We start from the raw sequence: 17,855 nt of genomic DNA, 5'->3' as shown, positions 1-17,855 counted from the left end.
AACAAACCCCTCATCCGAAAGCAACAAAGAGTTAAATCTCCAGGGTGAGGAAAAAGAGGACTGGGCTATGAGCTTGATGTCAACGGTAAGTGGTGCGTGATCGGAAATGACAATAGGATGATATGTAGATGACAGTACTTTTGGAATAAGGGAACCGTCCACAAAAAAATAATCAATCCGCGAAAAGGACTGATGTACCTGAGAAACGAAAGAGTACGCTCTGGTAGTAGGGTTAGAAAACCTCCAGGGATCTACAAAACCATTCTGAGACATAAACTCTGAAATAGACTTGGACATAGAGGATTGGGTCAGGGTCCGAGGATTCGAGCGATCTAAGGCAGGATCAATAACACAGTTTAAGTCACCACCCAATATCAAAAGATGAGTATCAAGGGAAGGGAGACTACTCAAAAGTGCATCTGTAAAACCTGGATTATCAAAATTTGGCGCATACACATTGACTAAGAGGACGGGTACATTGTACATGGTGCCTACAACAACCAAATATCTCCCGTTTTTGTCAGCTTTAATCTCAGAGGCTGTAAACTGTACCCTTCTGTTTATTAAGATCGCCACCCCCCTGGCTTTTGAATTAAACATTGAATGGAAAGTATGACCTACCCATGGGCACCTGAGCCTAAGATGATCCCGATTTCGCAAATGGGTCTCTTGCAAAAACATTACATCACTCTTTAAACGTTTAAGATGCGAGAATATTTTAGATCGTTTAATTGGGCTATTCATACCTTTGACATTCCAAGTTAAAAATCTAATACCACAATTGCCTAAGGACTGACCTGAAGTACTGGTCATTGCAGAAAGATAAAAGAGAAAATACTTATTTCTTCACCCCCAAAGAAAGAACAAGTGGGAAAAACACACTCACACAAACACACAAACGCAAACCCACAACAACAGAAGTACAGCTTCAGAATAAAAATAATAATAACACGTCAAACACACCCTCCCGCCTCCCCCCTGCACAGCAAAAGCCCCCATCCCCAAACGATGGAGACGGCAGTGCACGCTCCCACCCGGAGCAATCTAAACAAAAACGCTCCCGACTACGAAACGAACCGTGTCAAACCAAAGCTCCAACAGAGTCATTTCTCAATAGATTAAAAGGCACAAATAAAATAAAAATAACCCAATTATATTTTACTATTAGACAGGTAAAACAAAACAAGTGTTTGGCAGAGTAACAAACTTAGCTTACCACAATGATGTTTGGATTTGGATCATGCGCTATTTCAAACAAACAAACATTGTCCCGCTATATTTTTTATCGCGTGGTTATTGTTTTAATATATTCCTTGGCCTCATCTGGCGAGACGAAGTCGCGCTGCATTCCTTGATAAGTGATCCGCAGTCTTGCCGGATAGAGGATCCCAAATCGGACTCCCTGGATGCCGCAAAGCTGGCGACGGACCTCATTGAAAGCCGCACGGGCCCGCGCTGTCTTAGCGGTGTGGTCGGGGAACACAGAAATGGTCATATTATTTATCTGCACCCTCTGCAGCTCCCTGGCCTTCTGGAGAATCCTAGCACAGTCCGCGTAATAGTGCAGCTTCACAACCATAGCACGGGGGCGTTCACCGGTGTTAGGTTTGGGGGCCAAAGTTCGGTGGGCTCTGTCTACAAGCGGCTCCTTCCCAAGCTGAAATGCCTCCATCAACAGCACGGACACATCTGTAGCGGACAGGACGTTCTCCTCTGGCACACCAACAATGCGTATATTATTGCGGCGAGACCTGGACTCCAAATCCTCGCATTTATTCTCCAATTTGGCCAACTCCTTTGACATCGCATCCACTTTGGCTTGGAGGTGGACAATATCATCCGTGCATGTGGAGAGAGACTGTTCCATCTCCGTAACTGTGCTCCTGAGGCCAGCGAATTCCTGCCGCATGGTAGTTATATCTGAGGAAAGGTCCGTTTTTAGTTGCTGTATGTCGGACCTGATAGACGTGAGATTCTCCGCAAACGCTGCCGTCAGTTCCTTTTTAAACAGTGCTGAAATTTCTTCACGAAGTTCAGAGAGGAGTTCAGCCTTCGTGAATTTTTCCGTATCGACGAGCGGCGTGTCGGGTGACCCAGGCAGTGGCGAAGTTTTACCACGAGGCGGGGATGCAGTTTTAGCAGCAGGCCGCAAGTTCTGCTGAGAGGTGCTTGCGCTCTTATTAACCTTACGCGACATTGTAAACACAAAAAGCAAAAACAGTCTTGTCTCGGAACTATACAAAAAGAAAAAACCCGTCAAAATGTGCCTGGAAATGCTAGATAATAACTAGACTCTGCAGGAGCTACGCTCGGTGCGACCTACGCCATAGTCACCTAAACCGGAAGTCCCGAAAAAGTTATATTTTTACTGTAACAACAACAAACATGTTTAATGAACCATATTTCATAACTTTAAATGCAAATATAAATTGCCAATTTTAAAATCATATGCACACATTTTGCAAACAACAAAGCTATTTGCAGGCATTTACCTTTTACCCCTTTTTTAAATAACCACTTCAAACTATTTACATAACCATCAGCTGTTCTGCATTCAATAAGATGCCACACAAATTATTTCTGTCCACTATAAAGGAGAACATCACAGCCTGATACCTGCAGGTCTGACAGCAGCAGGTGTATCACTCCTATTCTCTACCTGGAGACAGCAGTCGCCTCAATGTTCTGACACACAACACAAAACTATCCACAACACTACACACTAACTACAAAAGACAACACATTAACTACACACTCCAAACATGCTAAATGTTACAAATTTCTCACATCTCAAAACTCGCACTCTCTCTTTTTCTGCTGTCTTTCTCTCTTTCTCTCTCTCTCTCTCTTTCTCGCCGTCACTCCTAAAACTTCCCCCTCTTCCTAAACAGCCAAATGTCATGTTGCCATATCAGGGCTCGCAAAATTTCAAAATCCCTGGTAGCCCTTCGAATAAAAAAGATAGCAATTTTTTGATTGATGTTTTGTTTGGTTCTAATGGGGGCCTTTCTTAAAATTACTGGTCCCAGTAACAAAGGCGCTTGTCGACTCTGAAATCGAGGGAAAACCAACAACACACCCGGCAGAACATTATGTTATTTACACGGGTGCATATAAGTGGTCCGCATGTGCGCATTCGCTGTCAAAATAAAAGACGCGCACCAGATAAGAAGTTGCAACGCAAGTTTGCGTCCATATAAAAGGCAGTGTTTTTGTCCGCTAGAGTGGGATTTTCATGGCACATTCTGCACCAAATCTCTGTGCATTCATCATTTGTTTGAAGCCAGCTCACCTCCTGCAACCACTTTTCCGAGAATACGCGCTTCTTTTGTGGTTCGGACTCCTTCTGACATTTCTTTGGAGGTGGAGGAACACCAAAGTAATTGCTTAAAGGAGCTTGCTTCTTCGACATCTTTAAGAGTTCTAAACAAATGTCTGTCCTCCTCCAGAAAATCCTATGTACGCAAATATGCGTTGCAACTTCTTATCTTGTGCACGTTTTTTATTTTGACAGCGAATGCGCACCTGCGGACCACTTACTGTATGTGCACCCCTGGTTATATAGCTCGTCATATTGCAGCCACAGAAATTCATTTGTCCATGAAACCATAAAGCTGCACTTTCTTTTTGCCTTATAGTCTGATTTGTCATAACTTTTCCGTTTTGTGGTAAGCTTTTCTTTGGCTGTCACTTCTTCACCCTGACCTGTCTTATTTGGCTCAGCAGAACTAAAATATATATCCTGCTGCTTTTACACACGCACTCACATAACGCTCAGCGATTCTCTGCACGATCAACCTCTCACATGTTTAAGCTTGCTGCGGGAGATTTCACTTGTCATGTTTGCATAGTAAGCTAACGATTAATAAGACGATGTCAGAGGAATTGGTGCACAAATTATCATCACTCACCAATCAGTGCTGTCACTCTCTATACACAGTTCGCGCGATTGCAAAGTGAAAGCAAAAAACAAGCACAAATTCAAACGCGATTTCAATATGTCACATATTGACAGTGGCTCACCGATGCCAATGATATAATTACCCAGCTACATTTCCGAAAGAATGCAAAAGCATTGACATATATTTTTCCTTCCTATGATAGCCCGACGGGCAGGGCAGAGATAGATTTTGGTAGCCCGACTGGAAAAATCGCTAGCCCCGGGACGTCGGGCTAGCGATTTTGTGAGCCCTGCATATCATTTTTGATTGGTCGGCATGGTGCATTTTTCCACCAAGACCAAAGGGCTTGCGCTGTCCTTAGACGTTAAACGTGACAAAATTATTCAGGAAAAAACGCTGTGTATATATTGTTTATCATGACTCTGGTTTTACGTGGCCTATCAATGCAATTTAAAAACTGGTATATATCACCTTGTTGCTTTGTCATCTTGAAGTAGTCATGTGATTGGCTTACCATGACTACTTTATTCTTCCTCAGTCAAACAGCAGCACTCATGCAATTGTTTTGTCCCCTTAGTTCCAGGTGTTGTGCCAAAAAGTGATTGTTGAGCAGACAGTGATTGCCATCTGCGGGAGCACTCGCAGCTGCTTAAATCTGTAGCGTACAGATTACTTACGTAGACAGCTACTTCCGTGCAACTGATATAAGGTGCGGTAAGCTGAACAGAGCTTCAACCGTCTGTTTGCTGAAAAATAGTAACGCGACCGCACCTTATTTTCTTCTTCGTAACGGTAACGGCGTTGTAACGATAGAAATTGTAATAGTTAGATTACTCATTACTGAAAAACGCGGTTTTTCAGTAATTACAGTAATTGTAACGCTGTTATTTCCATCACTGCTTAAAACTTAAAAATCTATCTTTTACAATAGTATGACAGTAGAGAAGAATGACTGAAAAAACTTTGTGTGGTGTAAACAACAATTTGACTCTACCTGTATCTGAATTACATATTCTGTTGCCAGGTCCCTTCTGAATACTTGATTGGCTACTAGTGTCCCATCTTTTTCCAATACAAACTCCCTCCCTTCATTTCCCAATAAGATACGGAAGTCGAAGGGTGGGCCATTTTGAGAGGAGTCCTCATCAATGACTGACAACTGCAGGATACTGGTACCAATTGGCTTGTTTTCCTGGTCAAGGGAAGCCAAGACGATGAATCATTATATGCATTTCACGTTCAGTCATAATTCCTAAACTGAATTTAAATCTTATTAAAATTAAAATTAAATGAAAAATACACATCTGAAAAAGAATCTACAGGAGTGTAATCAACATTCCGGCAGAATAAAACAAATGTATAGTCTTTTAATAGACTATTTCAGGTTCAAGGGTCATTCATAATGTCATTCTTCATGAGAAACATGACAAAATAAAATGAAGTAGGTATCTGTGCTCATAACAGTTATAAATAGAGATGAGAATTTTTTTTATATGCTTGGCCTGTGTTGCAATATCAGATTTCACAGCAACTGTAAGCTTTCCTTTTTTTCACTGACTAATTTTTAGAGATGCTGATATAGGGAAGGGGACAGGCGTACTTAAAGCACTGACTTAGGAATTTAAGTACTATAGTTCACCTGAATTATTACATGATATTGTTATATTTGGGTTCAACTGAAGATTGTGAGGATTATTAAGATTACCTGTATGACAGCAGAGAGGTTGGCCGGTGAAAAGGTGGGTGGATTATCATTGATGTCAGAAATGTCTATGTTTACCATCACAGTGGAGGACATGGCAGGGGTTCCACTATCCAAAGCTCTTATGGCAAGTGAGTAGCTGGGAACCTACAAGGAAAGAGACAACAGAAGATATCCAGACAAATCAGGAATGAAGCATTGGCGCCTAATGGTGAAGCCAGAAAATCTACTTTTGTAGCAGCACAGTGAAGTTTTCATTTTTCATTCAGCTAGTTTCAAATTCCCAAACATTTCAATGGAATTCAAATCTGGCCTTTTCTTCTTGACTATAAGTGTCTTTTCCTCTACTTTTTGAGCCATGCCTAGGTATAACTACATTCAGGCACATGAGCAGATTTGGACACATTTACAGATTTCACACCAAAAGAAAATCTATTATTCAACATTTTTTTTAATATGAATTTATTTATTTGTACTCGATCAGGAAATCACTCAACCCATTTTTGGCTGGACTTGAAGGTGCTCATTTTTATCCCCACTGCTTCATACTCAGCTAAAAACTGTTCCCGTGCAAGCTCGATGAAGCCAACAGAACACATCATCTACAAAAACCAATAATGAAATAAAAATAATGAAAAACAAAATTCCACTATAGAAGGTGTGACTATTGGATTGAGTAGATCCTGAACGTGTTCGTTCCACCACCTGACTAAATCCCCTGTCGAGGTCAGCACCGCTGTACACAGTGTGTTTAGAATACTGCTTCCCCCTTCTGAGTTGTCAGACGATTTGCTAGAACCGCTTTGAAGGCAACCAAGAGTCTCCAAACTCCTGCCACACCAGAGTTTTTCCATCAGCCACTAGCACAGCTGCACTCCCCTGAGTCTGCCAGTACCTGTCTGCTGCCTCTGAAGTCCCACAGGCCTGCTAAGACTCCTTCATGATTAGACTCCTTCAGGACTGGCGGCTCCCTTCATCTCCGGTATCCACCAGTGACTAAGCTGAGTGCAGCTGTGCTGGTTCTGGGATTAACACAATTAACCTTGCAGTAGCAGCCAGTTGAGCTGTGGAAAATGGTCATTAGCCTTGTCCATAGCCTCCTTCGGAGTGTAGTCAAAGCTCTGTTGGAGCCAATCGCCTCCTCACAGCGAAATAAATAGTATTGAGCAATCCTGTTATTTTTCCCCAATTTTATAGGCTCCAAACGGTTGTACGAATCAACAATTTCAGTTTCAATAAGAGATTACAGGATGGCCCCAACCTCAGCAACAGGACCACTCTCAGCATTGACCGAGTGCGTTTACTTTTGGAACGGTGCCTTCATTTCGCCCAGGCAGCTCTGAACCCCACATCCAGAACTTTTTGAAATTTGTTGAGAAGGTGAGAGATGTCATTATGGAGGCAGATGAAACCATAGTCTTATACAATGTTACATCTCTCTTCACTTGCATCCCAGTCACCAAAGCGTTGGAGGTAGCTCGTAAGAGATTACAGGATAACCCCAACCTCAGCAACAGGACCACTCTCAGAGCCAACCAAGTGTGTTTGAACTGTGTGTTTATTCCACCTATTTCACATACAAGGGTCAGTACTACAGGCAGAAACATGGGCGTGCCATGGGCTCCCCAGTTTCACCCATCGTGGTTAATTTGTACATGGAAGAAGTGGAAAAGAGGGCTTTGCTATCCTACCCTGGAACACCACCAAGTCATTGGTTCAGGTATGTGGATGACACCTGGGTGAAAATCAAATCTCATGATGTTCCAGAATTTACAGATCACATTAACTCGGTGGACCAACATATCAAATTCACCAGGGAGGATATGAAAAGTGGCAGGCTAGCCTTCTTAGACTGTGAGATTTCCATCAGTAATGGGGGACATCTAAAAGCTAATGTGTACCGGAAACTTACGCATATGGATCAGTATTTAAGGTTTGACTCTCATCATCCACTGGAGCATAAACTGGGTGTCATCAGGACGCTACAACACAGAGCGTAAACATAGTTATCCCAACTGGACTTTTGTCAAAGCTGGGAAGGCACCAAAAGAAAGCTCCAGCCGAGAAGGACAACCGCTGACTAAGCAAAAACCTGTAGTGATCCCGTATGTGTCGGAACAATTGCATTTTTTCTAAGCACCATGTCTCTGTGGCTTTTAAACCCCAAAACACACTTCGCCAAAAATTGGTCCATCCCAAGGATCGGGTCCCTCGACACAAACAGAGTAACATAGTGTACACTGTTAAGTGCCAGGAGGATTGCCAGGATTTATACATAGGGGAAACCAAACAACCTCTGGCGAAGCGGATGGCACAACACAGAAGAGCTGCCTCGTCAGGCCAGGACTCTGCAGTAGGTCCTGACTCTCCCAGGACCTACAGGCCAGTGGAGTGGACACTCTTTCAATGATGAGGATGTATACATCCTGGACAGGGACGAACGCTGGTTTGAGAGCGGAGTCAAGGAGGCCATTTACATGAAAAGGGAAAGACCATCGCTGAATCGAGGAGGGGGCCTAAGGGTACATCTTTCACCATCTTACAATGCTGTGTTTGCAGCCATTCCCCAACTCTCTGTGAATGGTACTCGTAGCCATTGATCAGTGGTTGTTGATCAATGGTCATGAGAATTTGCATAATTATGATGAAGGTGACCTCCCAGCCCATTGTTCCTTCAGTGGGCTGGTTTCAGTCATTATGCAAATGTACTATTTATAACACTGGGGAAACCTGCAGTCAGCTGAGACTGAAGAAGTCACTTGGATGAGTGACGAAACGTTTCTCCCACTGAAAACGCTACGTCCAGATGAACAGAATCAACTTTTGGAGACTTTCTTAAGTGTCTGCAACTGTGACTGTTACAAGATCCTGTTCAGGGAGGTAGCTGTGCTCTGTTCTTAGAGCCACTAGCCTTTATCCTATATTCTTCCAGTATTGCTCTGTCTCCAGCCTTGAGGTTCTTCTCATATTGTTGTCCTACCACAGAGTACACCTTGGATGGTTCAGTAGTGTACAGCTGATTTATTCCCTTGCCTTCTATCTCTCTGGTATACCTATTGCTGTGAGTGTTTGCTTGGCAGTGTCCAAGGCCTCAGGTATAGAAAGCTTGCTGTACATCTTAGGTATGACTTTCTTCATCACAGCTTTCTGCAGCTCCGATTATTGATTAACTTCCTTCCATACTGCTTTGATCTTTGCCACTAGTACTCCATGGGTGTACTGCTTCTTCTGGCTGATCATTTTATAGCCAAGCATCTCACGATCACTGCTGCCGTAGTGTCGTAGTGTTGGTTTTCGATGATCGTCACAACAGGGATTGTAAGTAATGCTGCATTCATGTCTTCTACTAGAACTTCAAAGGGTACTTCATGTTGGGGGCAGGAATAGCTCAGTAGGTAGCGTGGTCGCCTCATAGTCGGAAGGTCAGAGGTTCAAATCCACTGAACGGCTACCCTGAGGTACCCCTGAGTAGGGTATCATCCTTACACACTGCTCCCCGGGCACCTGATTAGTGGCTGCCCACTGCTTCACTGAATAAATGGGTTAAATGCAGAGAGAGTAATTTCCCCACAGGGATCAATAAAGTATACATTATTATTATGTTGTCTTGGTATATATATATATATATATATATATACATATATATATGTATATATATATATATATATATATATATATACATATATATATATATATATATATATATATATATATATATATATGTATACATGGAACGCCATAACCAAGTGGCCGGCATAGTGTACAGGAACATCTGTGCCGAGTATAACCTGGAAGTCCCGAGGTCAAAATGGGAGATGCCCCCAAGGGTGGTGGAGAATGACCGAGCTAAGATCCTGTGGGACTTCCAGATACAGACGGACAAAATGGTGGTGGCTAACCAACCGGACATAGTGGTGGTAGACAAACAGAAGAAGACGGCCGTAGTGATCGATGTAGCGGTTCCGAATGACAGCAATATCAGGAAGAAGGAACACGAGAAGCTGGAGAAATACCAAGGGCTCAGAGAAGAGCTGGAGAGGATGTGGAGGGTGAAGGTAACGGTGGTCCCCGTGGTAATCGGAGCACTAGGTGCGGTGACTCCCAAGCTAGGCGAGTGGCTCCAGCAGATCCCGGGAATAACATCGGAGATCTCTGTCCAGAAGAGCGCAGTCCTGGGAACAGCTAAGATACTGCGCAGGACCCTCAAGCTCCCAGGCCTCTGGTAGAGGACCCGAGCTTGAAGGATAAAACCGCCCGCAGGGGCGTGCTGGGTGTTTTTTTTATATATACACATATATACATATATACATATATATATATATATATACATATATACATATATATATACATATATATATATATATACATATATATACATATATATATATATATATATATATACATACATATATATATATATATATATATATACATATATATATATATATATATATATACATATATATATATACATATATATATATATACATATATATACATATATATATATACATATATATACATACATATATATACATATATATATATACATATATATATATATATATATATATATATATATATATATATACATATATATATATACATATATATATATATACATATATATATATATACATACATATATATATATATATATATATATATATATATATATATATATATATATGAATGAAGCAATTGGCCTGTCTCCAGTAATTTCACCAAACCAAACTGCACAGAGGATAAGTGGATGTTTTTCTATGTAAAAGTGTGTCCTCACAGTCTCACGGTCCAGTTGCTTGTTGACCTTGATGACTCCACTGAGTGGGTCAATGAGGAACTGGTTGTGTCTGTCTCCACTGACAATGGAGTAGAAGACGGCTCCATTCAGCTGACTGTCCACATCATCTGCTTTCAGCTGTAAATACACACACACATACACAAACACACACTGAGTACATATTTGGTTGGGTAACAATTGCAGTGCTGTCTGTAGTGAGGTTTCTATAATACACTGAAGAATAAGTCTGCGACCAGAGCTTTTCACATAGATATTTCTACCCTTTTCAATTTTTGATGTGCTGTAATGGATCTGAAAGTTGCTAATGTTTAAAGTGTAAGACAATATGGAAAAGATGAGGCTTTTGTAACTTAAACTCTTGAAAGAATTGTGTATCAGCTATATGATGATTGCAGAGGAACAGTTTATTTTTGTTTTAGTCCTGATTTAAACTTGTCCTCAACGTATCCTTGCATGGCTTCTGACAGTGGACTCATCTTTGTGTTTGTCCTGCTAGCCCTCAGTGTAGTATTCACTGCAGTTAATCATAACATTTTGCTAAAGACTACAATATACCTTCAGCAATAAAAGAAATACATAGTACTTGTTTTAATCATTTCTGATAGATTCAGTTGGTAAATTTAATGAGTATTTCTCAGACAAACAGTTAATCATGGTGTTCAACAGGGTTCTGTGCAAGGATCGATAGTTTTCTTATTACCTTATTTAATACTATCAGAAAACACCACATACATGTAAGTTGCTATTCAATTATACCCAGTTATCTTTATAAATTCATCTATAAATCCCAGATGGCACAAAAAAAAAACTACAAGGATGCTCTAAGGCCATAAAGGTCTTAATGATGTTTAACTCTGGACACTGAAATTAGGACAAAACTGAAATTATCATATTTGGCATCTAGAATTCTCAGAAAGAGTGCCTAACCAGATACTTACAGTAAATGGCATTACCATGGCATCTTGTACTGCTTGAGGAAGCCTGTAGTCGTTTTGACCAATAAAGTGTCCTTTAAATGATAATAATAATAATAATAATAATAATAATAATAATTAAGACTGACTTCTTTCATGAGCACCATAATGCCAAAATCAGAAACATGTGTCAGAGGATGTTTCTGGTTTATAAATTCTAGGCTGGACTATTCAACTTCCTTGTCACTAGGGTGTCCAAAAATTTCACCGGGTGAAAAAAGATTATAAGATTAGAACACTGATTATGACCTTTCCATGGAAAGGTGACTGGACTCACAGACCAAAATGCAACAATAGCCTGGTCTGGCTTCGAAACATTTTAGGGGGTTAGATATTTTATTTGAGTGACAAGAAGATAAGTGGTGCAATATTGGGCATGGTTCTATGAAGTAGCATTTCTATGGCCCAAATATGGGATTCATAGCTGCTGGAATGCAGTCATATTACTTCTCGTGTTAATTTGTTGCACATTCAATAATCAATTGTACAATGCCTGCTAGCCCAGTATTCCACTGTTATATTACTTCTGAATTTACATCTGTCTGCATGAACAGAACATTATCAGCCTTTCAAAAGGATGTCAACTGTTCCACCAGAGGCAATATAATACTAGACCTGATAGGGTTTAAAGCGTCAGGTTGACAACCAGGATAGAGGCCAAATGAAGTTAAAAAAAATTGTTAAAAGGTTTAATACAGGCTGTCTGTCCAGAATATTCCTCTGCACTGTCTAACAGGCACTGGCACAATGTCGCTCTCTCTGTACTGTCTGGCAGGTGTTCCAGTCAACAACAATGACACTACCACTACCACTAGTTGAGCAGCTTAAGACAAGTTGCTTGCATCGACAGCACCATTTCCTCCACATCTGTCTCATCATCAGCTACAAACAGTGCATCTTTCATGCCGTTGAATGCTCAACAATAAAACAATGCTAATCCACCATACCGTTACTGACAGCAGGTTGGACTTCCTTTGAAGGGTCCAAGGTGCATGTGGAGGATGTGGACTGAAAGATGGTCAGAAACAGCAAGGTTCAGGCATTTCAGATTGGAAGTGGCAGTGTTGGTGGAGAAAACTAGATCCAGCGTGTTACCTATTATGAGTGTTTTAATGTCACCCTGGCTGTGCCAACACAGCTCCAGGTTATCTTCATCTACCGCCCCCATAAAGTTTGTACTGTGGTCATGTCATAGTTGTCTGAGATTTTCACCTCTCTTTGCTCTTTGTCTCCAGCCTCACTCCTAATTGGTGACTTAAACATTTACTGTATGTCGACTCCAGTAGGTCTTTGTCCGCCAATGACACTTCTGTGACTTCTGGACTCTCTCTTTCACATAGTATATTAAAAGGATCATCAGTTACCTCTGAGTTAGGTGGGACTTTTTATGTCTTTGCACGGTTTTCGTAAGTGCATGCGCGAGGTCAAAAATTGGCTCGCAGGTAACTCTCTCATCCTAAATGACAGGAAAACTGAAATCATCGTGTTTGACAGTAGTATTCCTCGTGGCCAACTCTGTGGTGCCTCTGGTTCCTTTGATAGTTTCCTCACCGACACTCTTAGTGACCTGGGGGGGTTTTTGGATAGCTCTTTTAATCTCAACAAACAAGTGTCTTCTGTTGTCAAAACTTGCTTCCATCAATTGCGTCTTATTAGCAAGGCCAGACATTATGTCCCGCATAGAGACCTGGAAAAGCTTATCCACGCCTTTGTGAAATTTAGGTTGGATTATTGCAACTCCCTTTACTTTGGTCTTAACTCTACTCTTCTCCATAGACTGCAAATTGTTCAGAATGCGGCCGCTCGTCTCCTTACTGGTAGTGGGCGGCGTGTCTCTATCACCCCTGTCCTTGCCGACTTGCATTGGCTTCCCGTTAAGTATCGCATTCAATTCAAAATCCTGCTGCTCACCCTTACAAGTTATTAACAATATAGCGCCAAGTAAGATCATCTTCTCAGTCACTTTTGGTACAGCCGAGATCCCGGCTGAAGACTATAGAGGTGACCGAGCGTTTGCCTTGGCTGCACCCGTTCTATGGAATAACATCCCCATTGTTATCCACGAGTCTGATTCCATTCAATCCTTCAAATTGTGGTTAAAAACCCACTTATTTAGCCTCGCCTTTTCTACCATTTAATGCTTGTTTGTTAGTTAGTTTAATGCTTATTTCTATCTTCGGTCTATTCTTAACTATTTTAATCATTTTTTACATTTTTGACTGTTTTATCCTTTACACATATTGTCATTTTATGCTTTTATATGCATTTCTTTTGCTTCTGTGTTTTTAATGCCATTTAACCTGCTAGCATGTTTGGTACTTTGCCATAGCTTTCATCCTTCCCTGTTACTTCATCTTACCCTCTTGTTAAGCACTTTCGTACACCACTGGTTTTTAAATGTGCTATATAAATAAAGTTTGTTGCTATTGTTGTTGTTGTTGTTGTCACACGCTGGATCTAGTTATCTCCTCCGACACTACCACTTCCAATCTGAAGTGCTTGAACCTTGCTGTTTCTGACTATCTTGGTGTGTACTTTTCTGTTATTGTTCCTGTACCTAGGCTGCGCACTTAATGTACCATTGCATACCATACAGGAAGTTTAAGGCTGTCAGTACATTGGCCCTGAACAATCTGATCGTAAACCACTTGGCTTCAGACCCACCCATCAACATGGTTGACACACTTGTTAACCATTATAATGCGGCCATATCTAGCAGCCTCAACTGTCTTGTCCCCCATAAAACTCGGGCCGCCTCTTTTACCTTCCCTGCCTCGTGGTTCACCTCGCATCTCTGTGACCTAAAGACCACTGGCCACCGACTTGAGAGGCTCTACAAAAGGTCTGATCTCACTGTCCACCTTGAGGCATATAAAGACCATGTGAGGTCCTATTAAGCAGCTCTCTCAGGCCAAGACTCCTTATTACTCTTCCCTCACTCACCAACAGCAAAATCATCCCAGATTGGTGTTCTCCACCATCAACCAACTACTTCACCCCATTAATCCACCTCTCTTTTCAGGTGCCACTGACCTCTGCAATAAGTTTTTGGACTTTTTCCAAGAAAAATTAACTCCATTCATCAATAGCTTCTGGCACCTGCACATCAATTTCAGGACGGCATTCCCCGTAGCACATCTAACTCCATGCTACTTCTCCTCTTTTTCGTCTGTGAATTATTCCCAGGTCACCAAGTGGGTCTTTCAGTCCACATCCTCCACATGCACCCTGGACCCCATGCAGACAACATTGGTCAGAGCATGTCTACCTGCTCTGTGCCCTCTTACAGTTGACATCAACTGTTCGCTGGAGTCAGGAGTGGTACCCTCCAGCTTCAAGCCACCTCAGTGACTCCTATCAAGGTGTCCAGGGCAGTGACAGTTTGCATTACCTTGAACAGTTTATTGGAGTTAAACCCAGAGATTTGGTAAGAAGTTGCCAGCACATAAATCCTCAGGAAGCCTACAGTGAGGCCAGAAGTTTGCTGTTTAATCATTATAGTAAAGAAATGAGAAGTGCAACTGCCAACATGAACCAAGCATTCAACTAGCCACACATTAAACCAGATGATGGAAAGGCTCTTCGTAGCTATTCCCTGTTTCTCAGTGGTTGTAACAAGACATCAGTCACCTACAAAAGATTGAGAACTCCACTAATCTCAGAGTTATTGTGTCGAAGCTGCCATATAAAATGAGAGAAATGTGCAGTTCTGCCTTTGACATTCAAGAAACAAGTAGAAGGAGAGTAAAGTGTACAGATCTGATCAGATTCATAAACAGACAAGCGAAAACAGCTGCAGATCCTTTGTTTGGCACCATTAAGGATGCTGATGAAGCAAAATCATATGTAAATGTGAGAATGAACAGAGCACCCTAGCCAAAGGGAAGCAGATTTGCAGTGTATCACAAGGTGCAAATGAAAAGCCACCTTAAATTAGCAAAAACTCCTCTTTTCATACTAGTAGTGGCTTCCAAAAGCCATGTATATACTGTATATGTGTATATACAGTATATACTATACGATATTCTATACTGTGAAAAACAGCGTCCTTTCACAGAATGTCAAAATGTCAAAATCATTAGATAAATACAGAAAAAATCAAACAGGTAATGAGTATGGATGTTACAGAAGTGCATTAAAATCCACTAAACAAGCTCATCTCTCACTATTCAGAGTGGGAACGTCTCAAAAGGGCAGTTTTCTGGCTGATGACGTTTGAACAGCTGCTTTGTGGCTTCCAGTCGGCATTAGAGCGAGATGGCTGACTAAACCTGAACTCCTGATAGTAGAGCAGAATTTCCCCCTAAAATTCAAATAAATACTTGATTTGACAACTTCTCTTTTAAACAGTATGTCTGGGAGTACAAAGACGGTAGTCTCAGCACAAGAAGAAGAGTATGCTAGCATGAATATTAAGTACGCGTTACAGTAAGTACGTTTTTATTGTGGTAAAGAGCACGGTAACTAGTTATTATGCCAAAATCAGGAATGCGTTAATAGTTACTGGGATTTAGATAGGGTCGTTATTTGTTACTTCGTGTGGTGGCTATCGCGGAGCTTTCACAGATTCTGTAACATTAGCAAGTGGTGGAGGCCAGCAGGTGGATGAGGGAAAGTACAAGGCGGCCCGAGGCGGACGCCGTCTGAGTGTCAGGTGAACTGAACTTCAGGTAAGAAGTTATGAACTGCAGTCTATCTGGGTCAGATATAAACCAAGTTTAGGTGTAGTTTATTTTCATTATGCTGACTTTTTCGTACTGGGTGCTAGCTAGCATGACGGCGTTTCTATACAGGCTGGGTGGGTGCTATGATGTTATAGTGAACTTTATTTTCTTCATAAGGTTAATTATTAGAGTTGCCAACCATCCCCTAAAAAACGGAATCGTCTCGTATTCAGAGAAAATATTTCGTATTGAGGTGAAAAGGAATGCAGTTTGTCTCGTACTTCAGCTACAATAAAAAAGACACAAAGCTGGAGTTATTCGGCGTCTTTACGCTGCAGCTGCCTCTTCTTCTCTCATTCTCACCCCCTTCCTCTCCTGTTGCTACTTCAATTATTAAACTGATCAATGATCAACTGATCGTCTTTTCTGTCGGAAGTCCCGTCTCTCTTGTTTGTTTATCTCCCACTTTGCGCCAGAAAGAGGAAACCAGCAGATGTCGCGCTAAACAACGGCAGCACGTTTAAGCTTGATCAGCTGTTGTTAGAATTTATTTAATATTACTTTCTAGTATCAGCTGATGTTTGCTGGAGCCACAGCTGTAAAGCTGCTGGTCATGATATCGGTTTGGTTATCTGGTGAGAGGGAAACATGAAGATGAAACCAGGAGATGTCCTTACTGAATCATCAGAGCTGTGATGGAGAAACAGGTTTAACTTTTAGGTGACATGAATGAGTTGAAGGCAAGTTATGAACTGCTTCTGAGAGACAAATAACATAGCTGTGCGTGTTCATGGAGCTTGCATTTTCACCTGCTGGACATCACTACCTGACAAGTTATACTTGCGCCTATACTCTGAGACCTGTGTCTCTGAGTGGGAGACCTGATATCACATTAACGTGTATCCTTGTATTAACAAACATGCCATATTGGCCCAGTTTATTTTTCTTATCATAGTTGTGAGAAGACCATAAATAGCATTTGGATTTTCTGTTGTACAGTTCATTTGCTGTTATGGAGTTCTTGTTATGGATAAAAAGTGTCCTTTTTTTGTTTCAAAATAGCTGATAACTATTCGCTGATAGCTGCCAACATATGTGAACAAATATAATACACACTATATAGAACAACTTTATAGTAACTGTTGATATAGAGCGTTATTAAATTTATTGCTAATGCAATCATATGGCACATTGACTTTTGAGGAAATTTTAGGTGGCACTCGTTATCAGAAAGGTTGCCTACCCCTGCTGTAATGTAATCGGCCTACAAATGCAGCCTCCGAAGGATGCAGCCCCTAAATTTGGACACAGCTACGATACCAGAGACTGCTTCTTCTTCTTTAGCGTTCATTGGCAGCCTGCATCCTTGTACATGCATTGCTGCCATCTTCCGTTTCAGTGCGTTATTACACTCTTCAATCCTACTACTTATTCCTGTGTCTTTCAGGATCTTACAAAACTTCAAACGACGTGTCAACTATTAAATTAGTCTAGTTGCAATTAGTGACTAGTCGACTACTTCAGACATACATGCAGCGAAAACCTGACTAATTCTTTAAACGTACCTGAACAATAGGCTCGCCAACAGTGGCATCCTCTGACACCACTGCAGTGTAGACACTGCGGCTAAACATGGGTGGATTGTCATTTACATCTGTTAGGTCTATGTTCACAGTAGTAACGGCACTCAAAGAGGGCGTGCCACCATCACGAGCCTCTACTGTCAGGAAGTAATCTCTGCAGGTCTCATAATCAAGAGGCTGGGCAACTAAAATGGCACCTGAATAAGAGAAAGGGAAAGGGGAAGAG

General features: G+C 41.4%; 1 protein-coding gene across 8 annotated transcripts in view; it reads right to left on the bottom strand.

Annotated features, from left to right (window-relative positions):
• Positions 1–17,855, bottom strand: part of fat3a (FAT atypical cadherin 3a) — a 179,958-nt gene that overhangs the window by 27,184 nt on the left and 134,919 nt on the right. For 6 of the 8 annotated variants that reach the window (XM_080888385.1, XM_080888388.1, XM_080888390.1 and 3 more), the window contains 4 exons: positions 17,612–17,826; positions 10,388–10,525; positions 5,608–5,751; positions 4,897–5,094 (listed from right to left, as the gene is read on the bottom strand). In XM_080888385.1, the coding sequence (XP_080744511.1) occupies positions 4,897–5,094; positions 5,608–5,751; positions 10,388–10,525; positions 17,612–17,826 (695 nt within the window). Of the gene's footprint in view, positions 1–4,896; positions 5,095–5,607; positions 5,752–10,387; positions 10,526–17,611; positions 17,827–17,855 lie in introns of those variants that run through there. The other 2 variants (XR_013972387.1, XM_080888392.1) reach the window with 2 other exon arrangements.

The sequence above is a fragment of the Rhamphochromis sp. 'chilingali' genome, assembly GCF_963969265.1.
Source record: "Rhamphochromis sp. 'chilingali' genome assembly, chromosome: 8".
In the NCBI taxonomy this organism is placed as follows: Eukaryota; Metazoa; Chordata; class Actinopteri; order Cichliformes; family Cichlidae; genus Rhamphochromis; species Rhamphochromis sp. 'chilingali'.
This window is presented reverse-complemented; position numbering and strand designations above follow the sequence as displayed.